Raw genomic sequence first — 19,464 nt, 5'->3', positions numbered from 1 at the left:
TACATATTTAATAAGCTGCTGCTGTTAAATATCAGCGAACATGGTGAATTCCCTACTTGAGCGTTTTCAGCTCTATTAGCCGTCAAGGCATCATATAAAATACGATTTGCACCTTCTTAATGTTTTATGTTTTCGACCCACTAGCACATTTTGGTCTCATTTCCCAAGCAAATTAGATAATTTACAGCAGGCGCCCAAAGCGGTCACTAGCCCAGCGCTAAAGCGGATGTTGGAAGAATAATATCCTGATTGTGATCTGTTGCATATCTAAAGGCGCGGCAAGTACTGTGTGAAAGAACAGGGTAACGTGACTGGAATAATTCTTCACAGATGACGCCTTTTGGCTATGCAACGAAAATTATCACTGCGTAACCTGCACTTTTAACTTACGCTCGGGAGGTGTGCTGCTACTTTTTAGGGTTTCTGCAGGCCTGGTGTAAGCAAACAAATTTGCTTGGGAAACGAGACCTTGAATTGGATGGCAATTCAGAGAACATAAAACAATTCTAATAATACGGATGAAAATCAAAATCAAAACAATGTTAATATTTCACGCGGTGAATACCATCGATGTGAGGTGAATTTCCCGATTGAAATTGTATAAATGTTCGCTGTCAAACTTGCACCTTCTCCAATCTGCATATTCGACAGGCCATGTTCTCCAACTCTGACTACAAGTTTTAATCCAATGGTTTTGAATCTGCCCCTGCAACTATGAAACCAGGAATATTGCTTTTAACACATTGTCTGCTAGAAGTTGTTTGGCATTCAAAGTTTTTACGCTGTTTGTGCGACGCGTCGTGAATTTGATAATGTATTCCAGCTACGTTAATCTCTGCACTAAAATTTGGTCTAATCTTTTAAGTACTATACAAAGACCAAAGACAAAATTATCGAAGTCACTCATCATCCCCGTCCTGTTGTATATAGTGCCAAGGCATGGACGATGGTAACATCTGACGAGTCGGCATAACGAGCAGAGGAAGGCCTCCATTCCGTTGGAGAAGGACCTAACTAAACTTGGAATCTCTAACTGGCGCTAAACAACGAAAAAGAAAGAACGACTGGCGCTGTTGTAAACGCGGCTATAACGGCTTATGCTAATAAAGAAGAAAATTCTGTTTTGTCATAAAAACTAGGAAGATAACATAGATTCAACAAAAACTGGTTAAGTAGTCAATGTGTTAAGCAATTGCTGGTTGGTTTTTGTCTTGTGTGCTGTAGCAGAATCTTGTCGAAAGATCCAATGCTCTACAGCGAAAAAAACGTATTGCTTAACTGCTTTACCATGTCTTAAAATATACGAGTACTGCTGGTGCATTTTTGCCCCAGCTTAACCCTCTTTCACAGCAGTGAAGTGATATAACGCCTTTACATGAGACTCCCGATCAAACCATTAACAGCAGCTAGACAGTGACTATGTTGAACCCGTGGAATAACATTTTGTGTATCTTTGGCAATTTTAGCGTAGATTTTGTAATTTTTCTGAGTAAAAATTTCTTCACCAGTGAGAATTAGTTTCTCCGTAAAAGGTATGTTTTCATTGCTGTACGTCATTGAAGAAGCCGCTTACATATTGTTGAGCCTAATTTACTTCAAGTTGTCAGAATGATCAGTCAGAATGTCACAATGACCAGTTGACTGATGGTAGGCTTTCATGTGTAGATTATCTCGTATATGTCTTGATATTTTTCTGGTCGATATATCCACTTCCCTTGACATAATTTTCAGGTTCCTTAGGGGATATCAGTGCAGGCGTTCGCAAGCAATTTTTATGGCTAAATTGGTTCCATCCATTCGAGAACGGCCACTTCTGTTACTGACATCAACTGAAGAAGTTTGGAAAAAACGCTCAATATTCTCCAAATATATATATATAATTTTTTTGACAATCTCATAAATTTTTCTTTTTCTGTGAATTTGTCCTAACTAAATGCAATGCAAACCTTGTAACAGAATTTATGGCAAGCACAAGTACCTTTGTGATTTATTTTTAAATAAATATTTTCGTCAGTTCCATTGACCCACTTGCCTTAAACAGCTTAACTGAATCTCGGCAGGCCCTCAAATGCATCAAAAATAAATGAAACACAGCAGTTTCTCCAAAATTTTGCAACTTTATTTTTATTTTTATTTTTAAGATTAAATTACCGCAATTGTTTTAGCCACACACCTTGTGTTTCCTACTATGAAAAGTGGTGCACTTTGTGGCTGCCTGCAATAAAACAAATAAAATATAATTTCCTGCTTTGACCCACACTGGTGATTGGCCCAAATTGAATTCGTTAGCAGCACTCAGGAGCGGAGGGCGGGCCAGCACGCTCAGTGGCCGCTGAGCGCCTGGTAAATTTGAAGCAATTTTTATTTTTATTTTAAAAAATATTTTTTTATGTAATTTTTGTTTTTGTGTGGAGTAAATTTTGGTGAAAAGTTAGAGAGGGAGAGAAAGGTGGAGAGGGATACAGAGAGAGCGAGAACGGAGATTTGTGGCTACGAAGCCCCAAATCACAAGGTGAAAATTATTCTTGATATGCCCTCATAAACACTCACTCCTGTGAACTCTCCTGGCAGTGTAGATCTTCCGAAAATATCTCAATACAACTAGAATATTTTTGGCAGTTATTTTTAGCTAACTGCCAGCATTTTCTGCACTCTACCTCCACATTTGCCTACGACTATTTTATCTTTGTGAATTTCGAAATGCAATAAATTTTGCCAAAATGTACGAAAATTTGATTTATTGCAAATGGGAATATGTAGATGCTAGCCAAGCTACTACTAGGTGTGTCAAATAGGTATATATGGGTTACTAGAATATATCCATATGTACATATTATATATGTATATGCTAATTCTAGTATATAAGACACTCATAGCTGGTATTTGCCATATAAAGCCTTAGATGCCAGCTGACGAACTGTGCCTGGGCAGATAATCTTGAATTCAACTCCAAAGCATTTGAACTCATGGCCGTTTTCATGCATACATACATACATACAGCCTTATTTAGTTGCATTATGCACCTATGTAGTACAACTAGCAGCAGCATTTCTAATGAAAATTCGCTTTTGAAATATGTTTGTGAAATTCGGAGCATATTCATATGCATCTGAATATATGTATGTATGTTTGTATGTATGTATGTATGCATATATTGCATTAATATTGCATTAGAAGTTATGCCGCCTTTGGTTTGTTGCATTGCAGTTGGTTAGCGTGTGTGCATTTGACTGTGGCTGCATTTTAATTTGTGAATGCAAATTTGAGTGAAAAACCACAGCAGCTCATAGCAGCTTGATTATGATTGGATTTTTTACTTCGAAACTCCTTGGACTGAAGTTTTGTTTTTCTGCAATTGTATATCTATCTGGTTTTCTAGAAATTGCAAAAAAAAAAAATAATAATTAACTAATTCATAAACAGTTAATAAGACATTGATTTATCACCTAATCTAAGATAAATATAATTCAAGATTTCCTTTTTATCGAAAGAAATTGTACTTTGTAATAATCAAAGACTTATAAGTAGTATCCCAAAACAAGTACTAATGTGATTGGTAAATGAGCTTCTGCGCCCCCCTCTAAATAAAAATAACTACAACCCCATACATACACACCACATCTTCACCCCACACTACACACACCATAACTCAACACATTGGCATGATGCCCACCACATCATCAACTAACTACACCATACTTTCACACCACACACGAGGACACCAGCACACAACTAACAAAAGGGACTGGCGGACGGGCGTCGGGCCTCTTTGGTTCTCGATCCGTGCGCATATGCAGACGTCATTCCAAACGTTTCGTTTTTTCATCATCCAAGTGGTTTTAAAATTCCGTCAAGGTGAATGCCGGTAGTGGCGAGTTTATCTAAAATTATCTAGTGATCAATTTGAAAGGTAAATTTTATTTAACAAAGAAGTGCGATAATGCACCATCTCATACTGCATTGGTTATTCATGATCATTTCGCCACATTTTCAACCAATATCGTGTCGCAACCACCGCATTCGCCTGATATACCTTCGTGTTACTTGTGGCTATTCAGCAAATTCACGTGACCACTCCGAGGACACAGTTTTGACTCAATTGAGGATATAAAAACTGAATCGGGGAAGGCTCTGATGGCCATCCGGACGAAGGATTTTTTCCCAAGTGCTATTATGACTGTAAAACTCTTTGGCATAAATGAATAAAATGGACAAAATTCACCTAACAATTTGATCACAGTAGTATAATTGTATCCCAAAACAAGTAAGGCTTTTTTACTTGCCTTTCCACATATTGAAATCAATGGAAGGGAGTATTATTTATAGTCCAGAACTTTGAAAAAAGTAATTTTTAAATATTTCGTTAGCTTAGATTATTCAAAATTATTCTCAAAATTAAAAGGCGGTGAACCTAATAACTAGATCGATTCAACCGACCCTAAAATTTTAAATATATTCTTCTCGTATCTACTCTTTTGTTATGCGTCGTCATGAAATGATAATTTTTTTGAAATTTAGCTCGATATATGTTTTTCTCTATCTCTATCGTATAAACCAACAAAATTTTCGAATTTAACATTTTTTATATTTTTTAAAACATTTAGAAAGTTAAAAATATTTTCTTCAAGGACGCATTACTTCATGAATTTTGTGTTCTTTTGTGTTGTTTTTCTATCTTTTATGAAAAAATATGATTTTTTATGAATTGTCAAAAAAATTTCCCATACATTTTGAAAAGATTAAAACAATTTAATAACAGGAAACGATTTTAAAAGGTGAATCCATTTCGAGATTCCCTCCTTTATAAAGAAAAAACACTGAGAATTTAAGTTTATTGGGTAATAGTTATTATCATTCATACGAACCTTCCTTCGCATTTATTTTTTGAATATATGTGCCAACTAGAGAAGGAGAAGCCTCCTTCTTTCATACAAATGAACACTTATCAGTAACACAAACAACACTTTACAAACTCTTTTAAATTACAGGAAAAAATTAAAAAAAAATTAAAGAAAACTTTTGGCCAAATAAAAATTTGGAAAAAATCCCTTTACCAGGTAAGCATATTCCAACAGCAAGACGGTATAACCAACCTGCTGTTAACAAATCTTCACATTTTTTGAATTTTTGAAAAGAAAACTGTTGTTGCATAGAACAAATTCACACAGGAGAGGAAGTGCGGGCCGCCTCCAAGTTGCTGGATCCTGGGTAATGCTAAATGACCTGCTGCCTACACGGCCTTTCAACTCCCGAATAACTTTAGCTTTGGAACTGGTTTTTGAGGAGGACTAGCGCTATAAGATTTGGTAGAATACTGGGCTGGTGGTTGCGGCATTCTGACACCTGAGTATGATGAGGTGACTCTCATCAGAAATGGCTGACATGTTAATGTCGAAATCGAGCCGTCCCGTTAAAACCCTGCCAGCCCTAGGGCACGACGAACTCTCCCATGCGCACGGTGGGTGGACGCATTGATCACTACCGACGTACTGAACGGGTGGGTAGAAGACTTCAGCTCGTGCAAAACTGCACTGGAGAGCTCATGTCTACTAAGTAGAAAACACTAATGGGCAGAGCGAAACCTTTCTGGTGGGCAATGGAACTCTCGAAAATTAGAACGTACTGCAGACGTTTATTCAACAAAGCCCGTAGGAGTGGATCAACTGACGATTAGACGTTGTATAAAACGGGATTTGTAATATAAAAGCCCGAGTTAAGAAAGGCAAAGAGGACTTTCATTGATATTGAGGGAGTTTTCAATAATATTCTACTGGGGGCAGTCATTTCTGCTCTGTACGGTCTTGGGGTTGAATCAAATCTCAAACAGCTCATTCCTAGTCTTCTGTGCAAAAGAGTAATTAAACGGAATGGTGCAAGTTCTCTCTTCTACTACGGATCCTGGTCGTTAACGACCTGCTTAAGCACTTGTGTATCGTAGCTACCGGGTGACTGCCAATGTAGATGATGTAGCATTTATGGTCAAAGGAAAGTTACTGAGTACCGTGTACGAGTTAACGCAGGGGTATCTTGGGCGTTAGGAAGGGGTCTCGTTACAAAACAAGTAAAACCGAGATGGTTTTATTTACTAGAAGATATGAGATCCCGGTGGCACCCTTGCTGCAAATGGGAAACATCCGGCTGCAAACTGCGGATACAGTGTAATATCTACGTCTCATCCTAGGCAGGAAGCTTTCATGGAAGCCGAATATCGAAGGTGGGGTCTCTCACTTAAAATTGTCTTCTGGCTCGATGTCACCGTAGTCAAGTCCATTATGTTCTATGAAGTCTTTATTTGGTGGAAGGCCCTAGAGAAGACCACACTTGCAAAGAAACTCGAAAGGGTTCAACGGGCGGCGCTTATCAGCACGTTTGGTGCATTAAGTTTCATTCCGACCATGGCATTTAAAACCATTTCGAACATAGCTTTTTCTGAACACTCCGATTTCCTAAAACACTTTGACTTAAACCGAAGCAATTGAATCATGGGGTCGCCAGACCGAACTCTGGCTTTTCCTACTCTACCCATATACCGACGAGGAAACTATGGGTGGGAAAAAGCACTTGGAGGAGAGGGGCAGTAGGCTTCTTTACGGACGGATGAAAGCTTGGTAGAGGGGTTTAAAACAAAACAACTGAAAACTAAATCACAACACAGTTTACTTCATTCGGAAAGGCTATTAAACGCTTGGTATAAATGACAGTAAATATTTTTGTCATATTGAAGTATATACACGTAAACACACGTGAGTAATACATAGAAAGTGTGTGGCACTTACCTGAGAAACCCGTTTAATACAAACAAATTGATACTTATCAGGAACACAAACACTTTACAGACTTATTCAATTTCCAAGAAAAAATTAAAAAAAAAAAAACAAATTTTGAAGAAAAATTCGGCGAAATAAAAGTTCGAAAAAATCACTTTACCAGGTAAGCATATTCCAGCAGCAAGACGATATAACCATCCCAGGTTGCTGTTAACAAATATCTACATTTTTTGGATTTTTAAAAACAAAATTGTTGTTGTTGTTTACAACAACTCTAAATATGCTGGGGAGACAAATAAGTCTTAACGCAAAGCTCTACATTCAACACACATAAAGCACCAAAAATTCCTAAAATACATACATTTCTAAATACATACATATTTGCCTTTCCGAAAATTTTACACCATTCGAAGACGATACGGCCCCTTACATTAGAAGTCACATATCTACAAATCACAAAAAAGTAATAGAGGACGATCCATTTCTAAGTTCTCTTCTTTTTTTTTAAAAGAAGAAACACAGTAAATTCAAATTCAATGGTCGTCCGAGCATTTCGACTGGGCACGAATGGCAGGTGTGAGGTGTTGCTCCAAAGCCTGAACCAAAGCGGTTGTTCGAACAGCCAGATAGCATTTACAATGATTTCAGAGATGATGTCCAACTCTCCTTTCACTTAAAATCCAAACTGATAGCGGCAATCACCTAAATCTCTTTGAAACGCTCTCACACTGGAAATTGTTGGACATCCTCTTATCCCAGCAACATATGCTCTGACGGATGCGCAATAGTGTTTGCGGTTAAAAAATGCTTTGTATTCTTACTTTTGATTTTTTCTTGTTTCCAAACAGAAATTGCCGCTCCGTGGGATCCGTTTTCAGTCGATAGGTGAGATAAAACAAAATTCGCTGAAGATGTTGATGGCCATCACAAAAAGTGCTAATGAAAAGTGTTTCGGGAACTGGAAAAATCGTCAGCGTAAATATATTAGATCTGGTGGAGATTTCTTTGAAGGCGACAAAATAAGCATTGATGAAGAATTGAATATGTATTGTGTGTTTTTTATACAAATTTCAGTTATTTTTGTGGTCACAATGTATATTGTTTCGCAACCATCGAACTTGCGTAATTTGGCTTCGTGTTACTTCTAGCTATTCAGCAAACTCAAAAGGAGGGGGATGGGATGCCGTTTTGATATTTTTGAGGAGACAAAAAAAGAATAAGGAATCTCTTGAATGCTATGCTGATAAAAGACTGTTCCGACTGTAGGACTGGAAAAAGATGAACACTCTAATGTGTATAATGTATATATCACGCATGCATGTTTGATACTGGCCTCACAAACTCATGTATGTATATCTCAATAGTTCTTGGACGCAATAAACACAACATAAGCTTTGCTATTCTCCACTATTTGCTTTACTTTGCCATTCCTGATAGTAGACCTCTTTTCTGGTTGCTTTCTATGCTGTATTCCGTACAGAAATACATAGTCCTACCAGTATCCCTGCCTCCATTTCCCTTTTCATAGTAGCAAACCTAGCGGGGGTTTGCTTACAAACTAATAATATACAAATTTCCATACATTCGGACAGCTGCAGTCAATATTGTGTGATGCATTGCTCTGTTGTGGCTTCAAGATGCCAACATTTTTGCTGCAGAAGCAATTTTCACCAAAGTCCTTACGGACTTTCCTGCTTGCTGGTTAGCTTTTGAAATTTAGAAAAATAATCTTTTATAAAAATTTTGTTTTTTTCTGCAAAATAACTGCACATTGCTATATAAATATATGTACATATTGCTATATGTGTATGAATATATGTACAGTATATATTTGTTCATATAACGCATACATTGGTCCGCATGCATGTTTATGTTTACCTCGCCTTACTATGTGGTAAAACGATTTTCATTTTGATTTATCAGCTTTTTCTAATTTATCTGCTTTTCAGCAGTTTCAGTTTCATTGCAAATCCGTCTTATGCGGCGCAGCCAGGCGATCAGACAAGCATTGCTCTCATTGCTATAACTGTTTTATTTTCTTTATATTTTGCTTATGCTGCACTTTTTGCACAAACCATATCGGTATATACTCTATGGGACTAGTAGGTGCATGTGTGTGCGTAACTCGTAAAAGCTGTAAGTGCTGACAAATAAGCTGCTGGCCATTTGCCTACAGTATTAGGAAGTATTGTGCAATAAATGAAGCAATATTTAATATTTTGCATGATACATTCTCAATTCGAAGCTTTTGATATATGTAAAGGATGCCAGTTATTATTTATATGCACTGTTGCTTTCTTACGAATAATACAATCACTTAAAGAATATGAATTGGCTGCGTTTGAGTAATTTTTGTGCAGCAATTTAAGAATGACTTTTGTTCAAGAAAAGAAAATATATTTAATTTAACTTTAACTTAGATTTTCAAAAATAACTCCCTAAAAGACTGACTTGCATTAACTAAAGACCCATATGAGCAAACCACAATTTCAAACGCATTTTTCTTGAGACAATTCTTTGATGGACTGTACCAAAAACTCTAGTTTTAATAAATCTCTCCTTCGAATAAACCAACAAATGTGAAATTTTTGCATTAAAAACTAATAAAAACACGACTTTAATGTTTAGAAGTATTACAAGTATTTAAGGCTTGACCTCCCAAACGCGAGACAGTCAAAGAAAAAGTGTGGAGTTGTTTCCATCTCATCTTCTTCCATACAGCTTCTAAAGATGGCGTATGGTAGGATCCCTGCCTTAATAGGGCAATGGCCCGCTAATAGCCCCACAACTAGGGATAGGCACGGATAGGCACAGATATCACTAGATCTCTAACCATCGATCTTGGGACAAAGGGCTTTTGCGACAGCGCATGTACCGATTGTGTCCCCATGCTAAGCAAGCTTCCGCGAAGCCTAGTTATTTAGTAGTAGACCACAAGATTCTATCGATAGCGGTTCTAGGGTGCCTTTCCCTGCTTGCTCATCAGCTTAAGAATTTCCTGCAATTCCACTATGGCCTAGCACCCATACCAGTCTTATCACAAACACACTCAATGCTATTGATAGCGAGTTTAGGCACTCTTTGACCAGCCCTGATCGCACTGTTTATGAGTTCAAGGCTAGTATCGCCGCTCTGATATCTGAGTGGATGGTTGTTTCTCAGAAAGAGGCTGCACTCCGGAACAGTAAATCTACTACTACCCTAATGGCTACCACTTCGGCCTAGAAGACACTACAGTAGTCGAGAAGTCTGAAACTGGAGTTGAAAGAGCGCTCCCGTCAGTAGACTCCTTCACAAACCTTTCCCCAATGTTGGACGCATCCGTGAAGAAGCTCACTGCCCCTCTCCTCCAACGCCTCCTTCCCACTCACAACTCCCTAAAGGGCATGTGGCGCCTCCATGATTCAAGTGATCCGGTAAGAATTGAAAGTGAGTGGAAATTTGCGAGTGTTCTAACCTGTGTTCTTTTAGGAGAAACAAAAAAAATTAGCAGTTCGTAGATAGGATGGGTAATCGTACTAATAAATGAAAAAAAAATATTTTTTTTTAATTTACCACTAGGTTTGCCTCTTAAACTTCAAATATTTGCTTACCAACAATCAAGGGCTAAACAACTTCAATTTCACAATTTTGTACTTTCCACAAAACTCTTTTTATAAATTTAGGGCATATTATGAGCTACGAAGGAGATATGGGTTATGGGCAACCATCCACATCTTCCTCAACGACTTTGTTTTAATTTTAGCTAAAAGCTTGCCAACTTTCTCAAAAATAGAACAGAGAAAGAGAGATCTCACATATGACGATTACTTATCTGCAACTGCTAGCGCTGGCAGCTACTCACCATCTGAAGTTTTTGTGCGTGATATTTCTGACAAGACTAACGTTGTGTTCAAATTTTCATAAAATGAAATTTTAAAAAATTTCGAAAACCATCTTCCGCAAAAAAAAATACACAACGTTATAATTTTTTTATTGGCAATAAAATTTTTATTTATTTTATTCAATAAAAGAGTATATTATGTACACCTTGTATATTATCTAATAATATGTAATAATTTTAGCTATTGAATCTCAAAGACAATCGCATTTATTGTTTTCACAATAACTATGTTATTTACATAAATTCTCTGCTTTATTACAAGCTATTTTGCACATTACATTTTATTTACTTAAATACAATACATTTTATATATAATATATATTTATATAGACATAATTTATTAAAGCGTTAGACTAGTCTAAATTTTTATTTTTTTGTGCGATTTTGTTTTTCACAAGCAAAAATATGTTAAATTTCTCATTTTTATTGTTCTCTTATGAAAAAGGCAATTTAATTCATAAATAAATAAAAGGAATGTACATTTACAAAATCGAATGTACTTTAATAATCGGTAATACATTTTGAACAATTTTGCTCTCTTCATACTGTAGCCGATTTGGATCTCTAGTAGGAACTCTGAAAAAACGTTTCTGCTGCTGAACAAAAGTTTTCTACTTAAAATTATGTCAAATCTAAGAAACGAAAAAAAAATTATTATTGTAACTATGGATGAATAAATGTTATGATCGAAAGTCTAGTCAAAATCTTTTGACAAAATGACGGTCTGCCAAAAAAAAGTAGATTTTTGTAAAAGAAACTTATACTGCAGAGTGACTCAAAAATCGAATTTGTTATCAAAACCCATACAAATTCATAAATTATTATCTGGCGAATACATCTAAGAAAATCGTGCGAATTTTCGGAGAGATTATACTCAACGACTCTAAAAGAGCTTTTTGAGAATAAACACGCCTAAAGTTTCGGCGTAAACATCGCTTAAGCGGTTATAGCCGAATACAATAATTAAAAATATATCATAGCTGATTGATTCAACTTTGTTTGAGACATTTTCTTTGACAGAAAAGTTTGATGTACGCTTGTAAAAGAGCTTATTTATATACAATATACATATCAAAGTATATCAAGGTAAATGTTGGACACGCTCTTCTTATTATAATTTGCCAAGCAACTGTTGCCATTTGTATCAGAGAGCAAAGCGTTGATACATTGAAATATTTTTATTGTTTTGGTAAAGTATGAATGGCAAAGTAAGGAGAAACATTGTATGTGAATCGGCCATTACAAATAAGGTCAGAATTCCAAAACTATTTGCCCTATGAACTACAAATCTTTGAAGAATAATCTGCAATATAAGAACATACTTTCGATATACAAATATATGTACATACAAAAGAAAAAATTAAATTTTAAAATTAACAAGTGGTTATAAATGATTAAATAAAAATACAAAAAATGCAAATATAAATTATATATAATATACGATATTATAAAAGCACTACCCTAGTCTAACTTTTTGTTAATTCGTTGTCGTTGTATTATGTATTTTAATTTGATTTTTATAAAGTTTTTAATTTTTACATTTTTTGTTTTAATTATTTTTATTTAATTTAATTTAATTTAATTTTTTTAATACTTTATTTTACTTTATTTTATTCCATTTGTTTTTTACTTAATTTAATTTTTTTTTCTGTTGTTTTATTATACATATACTATTCAATTTTATTTCATTTAAAACTAGCTTTTGTAGACTGCCCCTTCTCCAGCTCTTGTTTTGCGGATCCTTTTGATCTTAATCTCTGTTTTTTTTTTTTTTTGCTACGGATATTCTTAAGAACCTCGACGCAGTTATTACTTTACGCTGGCTTATGATCACAGCCTCCGATTGACGTTTGGTTCTATTATTGGCTCTCTGACTTGCAGCTATATCCCTCCGTTGTCGCCTATCTTTTGCGTGTTTTTTTTTTTTTTTTTGCTTCCTCCACCATTCCTATGTTTGCCTGGGTCTTTGCTCTTTTAGGCAAAACTTTTTGCTACTGGCCGTCCTTTTCATTTCGTGGTCGCACTGTTTCTGCTTGCTGCGCGCCGCTTCGTGGTCGTTGACTCGGGGGTCATAATGCGGAGGCCATAATCTAAACGTCTGTTTAGATGTCCCCTCCTTTTCTCATTTTCTGCGGCGAGTCAGTTTCTACAAAAACTTTTCGAAGAGAGTTCGTCTAACTGTGCCGTTCCGTTCTTCAAACATGCTGACGTTCTACTGTTTTACCATCGTCATCTTCGTACTTTGTACATTTTAAACACTTTATTAAGGATTCGTCTTCTACCCGTGTCATTTGTTTTTTTCCATTTTTGTCGGGATGTTTTGGAGTGACAATGAGTAAGGGGTTCTAAAAATCCTAATGCTCCTACGGAAGATGGACCCATATTCCTCGTCTTGGTTATCTTTATTTTGTTGTTCTTTGTGATGGGTATTTGTTGTTGTGTTGTTTCTAGTGGGTCTCCGCTTAAAGCAGCTATCTCCGCAAGCAGAGAGGCCACGCGAGCGTTGACACAAGTCTTTATGGGAGTTTATGCGCAGAGCCAGATTCGGGTACGAATAAGGAGCTCGTCTCGACTGAACCTATACGGCCATAGAATTATGATGACGTGCATTGAACGTATTTGTCTTCAAGACCTGACAGTGTTTTAATGAGACGGAGCTGAGAACGGTATTAGCGTGTCAACCATTTCGGTAAGATGTCACTCTTACCTACTGGTGTGATAGAATACTGCACTCACCAGCCCTTTGTCAAACTAATCCGTTATGTTTTTCCTGTACACCATAATCAGAATCTTACTGACCTCAATTTAACTTTAATTTGATATTGTTTTTTTCTTTTCATTTATATAATTAAATTACATTTGATTTAATTTATTTTAATTTATTTTTATTAATTTTTACATGATTATTTTTACATAATTTGTTTAATCGTGCTATTTGCTAATCATTTATGATTTTTTAATAAATTATATATTAGTTATTAATATTAAAAAAAATTTGGTATTTTTTTGTAAAAGAATTTCTTAAAAAGTTCAGTTCGAAAGCTTGTGTTTTTTGCAAAAAAAACTTTCAATTTAATTTATGATTGATTTTTGGCAACCCTGTAATAAAAAAATAGTAAAAATTCGATAAAATAATAAAAGAGTATAAGACATATTAATAATCTTTCACTTTCCCTCAGTGACATCACAATCCATCATCAGTCCGTTTATCCATATTCTTAAAAAAAATTACTATTTTAATAAAATCTAAATACTTGTATTAGTACGCTTTTAAATATTAAATTATTTCTTCAAGCTAGCTAGAGTACATGTCAGTTATTTGAATAAGCGAAAACTCAAAGCAATTAACTAAATAACCAAGTTAATTAATTATATAAATTACTTAATTTAATTAAGTACTTTATAGCTGTGTAGGTACTTAGTCACAAAAATATCTGAAGCTTATTAACAAGTAATTATTTGTTTTAAGGAAATAAATAATCACAATCAAATACTTATAACAGTACTCATATAATATGTATATGAGTAATCATATAACTAGTTATATACTTAATTACTAGTACTTAATTAAGTTTTTATTACAAGTAATTAATTGCAATAATTACGGGTAATTAATGTAATTAACCAGTACCCTAATTAATTACATTAACTATAAGTACTTAATTACATGTAAAACTTAATTACATTAATTACCAGTACTCATTTACAACAGTTACTAGTATTTAATTACATTAATTACCAGTACTTTAATTAATAACATTAACTATAAGTACTTAATTACATTACAACTGCATTAAAACACTACTTACTTGTAGTTATCTTAAACTATATTATTTTCTACAAATATCAAATATTTATTTTATGCCAAAAACCGTTATCACTAATCACATTTGAAGCTTCGAAAACATCACATTGATAAAAAAGTTGCTTAAATCTGCATAATTACAAGGAAAAGCTATAGCACAGCGATTGTTTGTTTGATTTTCACTTAAAATTCGAAGAGTTCTTATAACGTACGATAGGAAAAATTCAAAATAATTGAAAGCAAAGCACTAACAAAAACAAATGAGTACACCTTCAACCCACAATATAATAATTATTTACCAACAGTTGTACAAACACATATACATATATGTAAATATATGACTAGTCTTTATACTAGGTATGTAGGTAGGTATATGCTGCGACGGGTAAAAAGCTTACGAGGCTGTGCCAAAAGCTCGCCGTTGTATGCGAACGCGACGAATGGGTCATCATAGCTGTTCGTTGCCAATATGCGTTGTGTCGGTTGGTAGCGAGTGAGTCTAGAAGATTTCGTAAAAATGGCATAAAGGATTTGTATAAAATTGTTGGGTTTGAGGGTGTCTATGATAACGGTGCGGTACAAGGATAAGCGAAAGGTTTGAAATTAATGCTAAAGTGCGGATAAAGTGCGAGTGCTGTTGCCAGATTGTCAGAAACGAAAAAGGTGGTCAAGTGTTTTTTTGGTTGCCAATAATTATGAGTTTTTTGCTTTTATCTCTTCTCTCCATACTTTCATAGCCATAATATACAAATTTTGTTTGTGTTTTTTTCTGTTTGCTTAATTTTTGTGTTGTTTTTCACGCATATTCCGCTTTTATACCAACTACCTGCAAAGCCACGCGCTTGTGATGCATCGATGAATTCGACGATGATTTGCCCTTGCCCTTCTTCCAGGAACACATCAGCAGCTCCTTCATGCCCTTGCGAAAATTGCGGCTTAGAAAGGCGTAGAGCAACGGATTAATGCCCGAATTGAAGTAGGTGACGAGGAAGGTGAGCGGTGTGAGCAGCGCATTGAAATTCGAATCACCGCGATATGAACGTGACCTGGCGGAGTAAATAGAAGAAAAGGCATTTTAGCATTAAGGAGAATTGAAATGCTTAAATGGAACACGAATGATGAAAATATGCGAATGATGGGAAAGTATAATTGAAAATTAAAAATTTAAATTTAATGTAAGGAAATGTGAATCAAGACATGTATAATAAAATTTTGTTGAGTTTTAAAATACAGAGAAGCAAGGCTTTGAAACGAGTATACACATTTTTCGAAATCGGACAGCTTACGGTTATGCAGTGTTGTAAAGAACACTATCCTATGAGTGATACAATGATTTCAAAGATGGTCCAGAGATCGTTGAAGACAAGTCTCGTTCTGGACAATTTTCGACCGATTGAAAAAAGTGAAGGATCTGGTGCTTAAAAATCGTCAGGCAAGTATTGGAGCGATGGCAGGAGAGCTCTACATCTCTCGCGAGTTTGTTCAAATGATTTGGTGGATGTTTTAAGTACAAAACTTGTTCTTGATTGATTCGTCACGATAAAGCTGAATTTTATTCAAAAAGAGTGCCGCAAAATGGGCTCTTTGTACATGATATATATTTATTATCATTGTCCATATTTCAGTTGAACCACCTTTAAAATTCTGACGTAAGTTACTTAATTATTTATTTTGCGTCATCAGCTTGCTTCACCCATTTCAGCGCCAAAAGAAAGAAAGCGAAGTATATATCATTTCTTTGTCAAAGTGAGAAATCAAAAGTTTGCTTTGCCATTGGCAATTTATGTACGACAGCTGCAAAAAGTTCGATGAAATACTTTCGAAATGCAATTTCGCAAGTAAAATGTTGCAGAATTGCACACACGCATACAGATGCGCAATCACATACGCTAAATGCAATAGAAAGTTCTACTCAAAGTTGCACCTCACAAATTCGCAATGCCATACTTTTTTATAGCACGAACTTATAGCTACTGAATATAAAATGTGAATTTTTTAGAAAAATGTTTGATAGTAGTAACGGGTGATCCAGGTGGAGGTAAAAGGTAAGGTATTTTTTGACGGATCACACGTGAGTCGTGTCAAACTGTCATGTTACGTCCAGCACGCAGTAAGAAAACATAGTATCCGTAGCTGAGAGTATTCACGAAGACTGTGGAGAGTTGATACGGCGGTGTTCGCAGCAACTCGCACTGACGTATGGAATGGATTTGGATTTGACGCATGTTATGTCGAGATCTTAAATTGAAAACGTATAAAATAAAACTTGTACGAGAACTGAAGTCCCTAGACCTTTCCAAGCGGCATCGCTTTGCTCTATGGGCTATTAACAAAAATCCGACGTTTTCGAGCCAAACTTTGTTCAGGGATGAAGCCCGTGTAATAAAGATAAAACGACGTATTTGGGACAAAGAGCTACTTGAAGAGATTCAAAAGGTTTTCAACCAGAAAAACCAACGATTTGGTGTGGTTTGTGGGCCAGGAGAATTATCGGTCCGTATTTCTTCAAAAATAATGCCGGCGAGAACGTAACCGTCAATAGCGACCATTATCGCGCCAACAATTTGTTGTGTGAAATCCAAGCTCGTGATCTCGGCAACATTTGGTTTCAACAGGTAATTTAACGGTCAATTGTCCACTAAGATCGTGTGATATCACACCGTTAGACGTTTTCCTGTAAGGACATGTATAGTAAAGTCTATAGTCTATGGCGACAAACCCACTTAGATTCAGGCCTTGTTACCAGTCGAAATGCTCAAACGAGCCTTCGAAAATGGGACTCAATGGATGGACCATCGAAGACGTAACCTCGGCTAGCATTTAAAAGAGATAATCTTCAAAAAATAAATACCAAAGAATGTTCTTTCGAATAATAATAAAAATCTCGCATTAAATTTGAAGTTTCTTTTCAATTTTGAAAATGAAAATGTAGGGAACCTCGAAATGAATCACCCTTTATGCCGGTTTGGGTCTATGGAATAAATGTGGCACACCAAATGAGTCGCGCTGATATTCTTTTCTTCTTCATTTACATCTCTAGAAACTTAGACCATTGCCTCGCAGAGGTTACTCCTGGTGGCTGTTTCTCCACCGACCACCAGAGGAGGGAAATGTGGACGGGAAGGTTGCTGAAGTAGAGACGCAGTAAGCTCTTATTTGCGGATGGTGCGAGGCTAGGAGTAATGATTGAAGGGAAGTCCTCTATAAGGAACTCTTCGTCATGCTTAGCTTTAGGCTGTCATACTGGTAGTGGTAAACTTACTATACTAAAGTGCAGCTTCTCTCAGTACAGTGAGCATTCACTACGACAGCAGAGTGACAATACTAGTGTTGAGCACGCAAACTGTTAGTTCAAAGCCAGTTAAAAAGTGTCTAACCTCACTAGAACATCACAACTAAGCGCACATCAAACTACTTCATCATAAAGGGTTTGTGGGTCTTGGTAAAGCGGAATCGCTGAACTCCATCGGTAATGAGCTAAGAAAGGGGCACCGTTACTCCGTTCACATCAGGAATGTGTTGGATCCCCGTTCTCATCTTACATTTTAGTATTTAGCTTAAAGACCTTCGTGCGCTTAGTAGGGTTGAGGTTGAAACATATAACCGATGGGGTGGACACACCTCACTTAGAATACGTTCCAACAGTATCTGGTCCCCGGAGACTAATACTATCTGAACAAGTCTCTTGATTGGTCTCTGTGACAAAGTATTGTTGTACTAAATGCAAAGGAAGGCATAGTCAAGCAGTCCTCGAGGAATTCATTAGCTTCAGGCAAATATTTATGCCAAAGTTTTCGCAGTACTGTCCTAAAATGGTAAAGGAAGCAAAAAGTACTAATTTTTTCAAAGAAATTTTTCAAAAAAATTATAAATAGTTAAATTAAATTAAAATATCATTTTTTTTCAAAGACATTTAGTATCTATATACTAACATAAATGATAGATAATTCTCTAAATACGTGAAAATTATTTGGTGAAAAAATAAAAGCGCTAACTATCCACTATCTACAGCTCTAAAATCCACCTTCAATGTCGTAAATTCACATTTTCATATCTCCCGAAAGTTGGGCCTTGAAGCCCAACAAGCTCTATAGACTTAAGTAATGAAGATGTATTTGGTATTCAAATGCAACTGTGCATTCACAGCTATAGGTGCATACGTAAGAGATTCATATTCACAGTGGTACGCCATACCACAAAAAAAAATAAAAAAAACCCACTAGAGGTATTTTATTTTCTCAATAACATTCAGTGTAACCAAATACTCTTTCAAATTCATTCAAAATATATTCACTCAAAATACACAGCACATTTTAGCTTGATGTCACTCTAAAAATAACCAAATAGTCACGCAAAAAGTCACCCACCACCGCAGCGCACTCTCTGCAACCAGCTTTGCTCTTCATGCCGTGCTAAAAAAGTTTTTGTGGAAATAGAATTCTTAGCCAGAGTCACTTTCCACTTTCGGCAAATGAAATAAACAACTTGCAACAGTTCTCTCTCACACGCTCACACACACTCAGCCGAAGTTATTGCGTCACGCAACAAACGCTGGCGTACATTTAAAGTGAGTTTAGCTGAGTAAGTCACCTTACATTAAGTTGAGCTGTGTGTGTGGGTGCAACTTGGTTGCATGAACTGCGTATGTGTTATATAGAATTAAAAGTTACGTGATCTTATCAAAAGGTCAAGCGTTAGTTTAGTGTGGTATTTATTTCTCCTTTTGCTTTATACTGACTTCTGGTTTGGTGGTGCCGGAAAGCAAAAAGAAGGTTTTAGTTTATGCTTTAATTTCACATCTTTCTTTTTGGGTTCTTGTGGTCAGTATATTTGATTCACTTTAAAGCAAATGTTCACTTTTTTCGAGGACTTTTTGTGTTCTAAAGTTATACCTATTATATTTTGGAGCTTACCACATAGCTTCTAAGTTTTAGTTTCGGAAGTCTTCAGATAATGATAAGTCTATACGCCGTAGTTCTCGCTGTTTAACTATATCAGAATTATAGTAC

The 19,464-nt window shown here is 35.8% G+C and overlaps 1 protein-coding gene across 1 annotated transcript in view; it reads right to left on the bottom strand.

Moving 5' to 3' along the window:
• Positions 1-14,448: 14,448 nt before the first annotated feature.
• The window catches only part of LOC105225341 (uncharacterized), a 93,779-nt gene continuing 88,763 nt past the window's right edge, over positions 14,449-19,464 (bottom strand). Inside the window, exons 5-6 of the mRNA XM_049446759.1 lie at positions 15,282-15,530; positions 14,449-14,954 (exon numbers count right to left, since the gene is read on the bottom strand). Coding sequence (XP_049302716.1) covers positions 14,904-14,954; positions 15,282-15,530 — 300 coding nt within the window. The 3' untranslated portion in view covers positions 14,449-14,903. The remainder of the gene's footprint in view (positions 14,955-15,281; positions 15,531-19,464) is intronic.

This window comes from Bactrocera dorsalis, chromosome 1, assembly GCF_023373825.1.
Source record: "Bactrocera dorsalis isolate Fly_Bdor chromosome 1, ASM2337382v1, whole genome shotgun sequence".
Lineage (NCBI taxonomy): Eukaryota > Metazoa > Arthropoda > Insecta > Diptera > Tephritidae > Bactrocera > Bactrocera dorsalis.
Note: the sequence above shows the minus strand (reverse complement) of the source record. Positions and strands in the feature narration are given on the sequence as shown.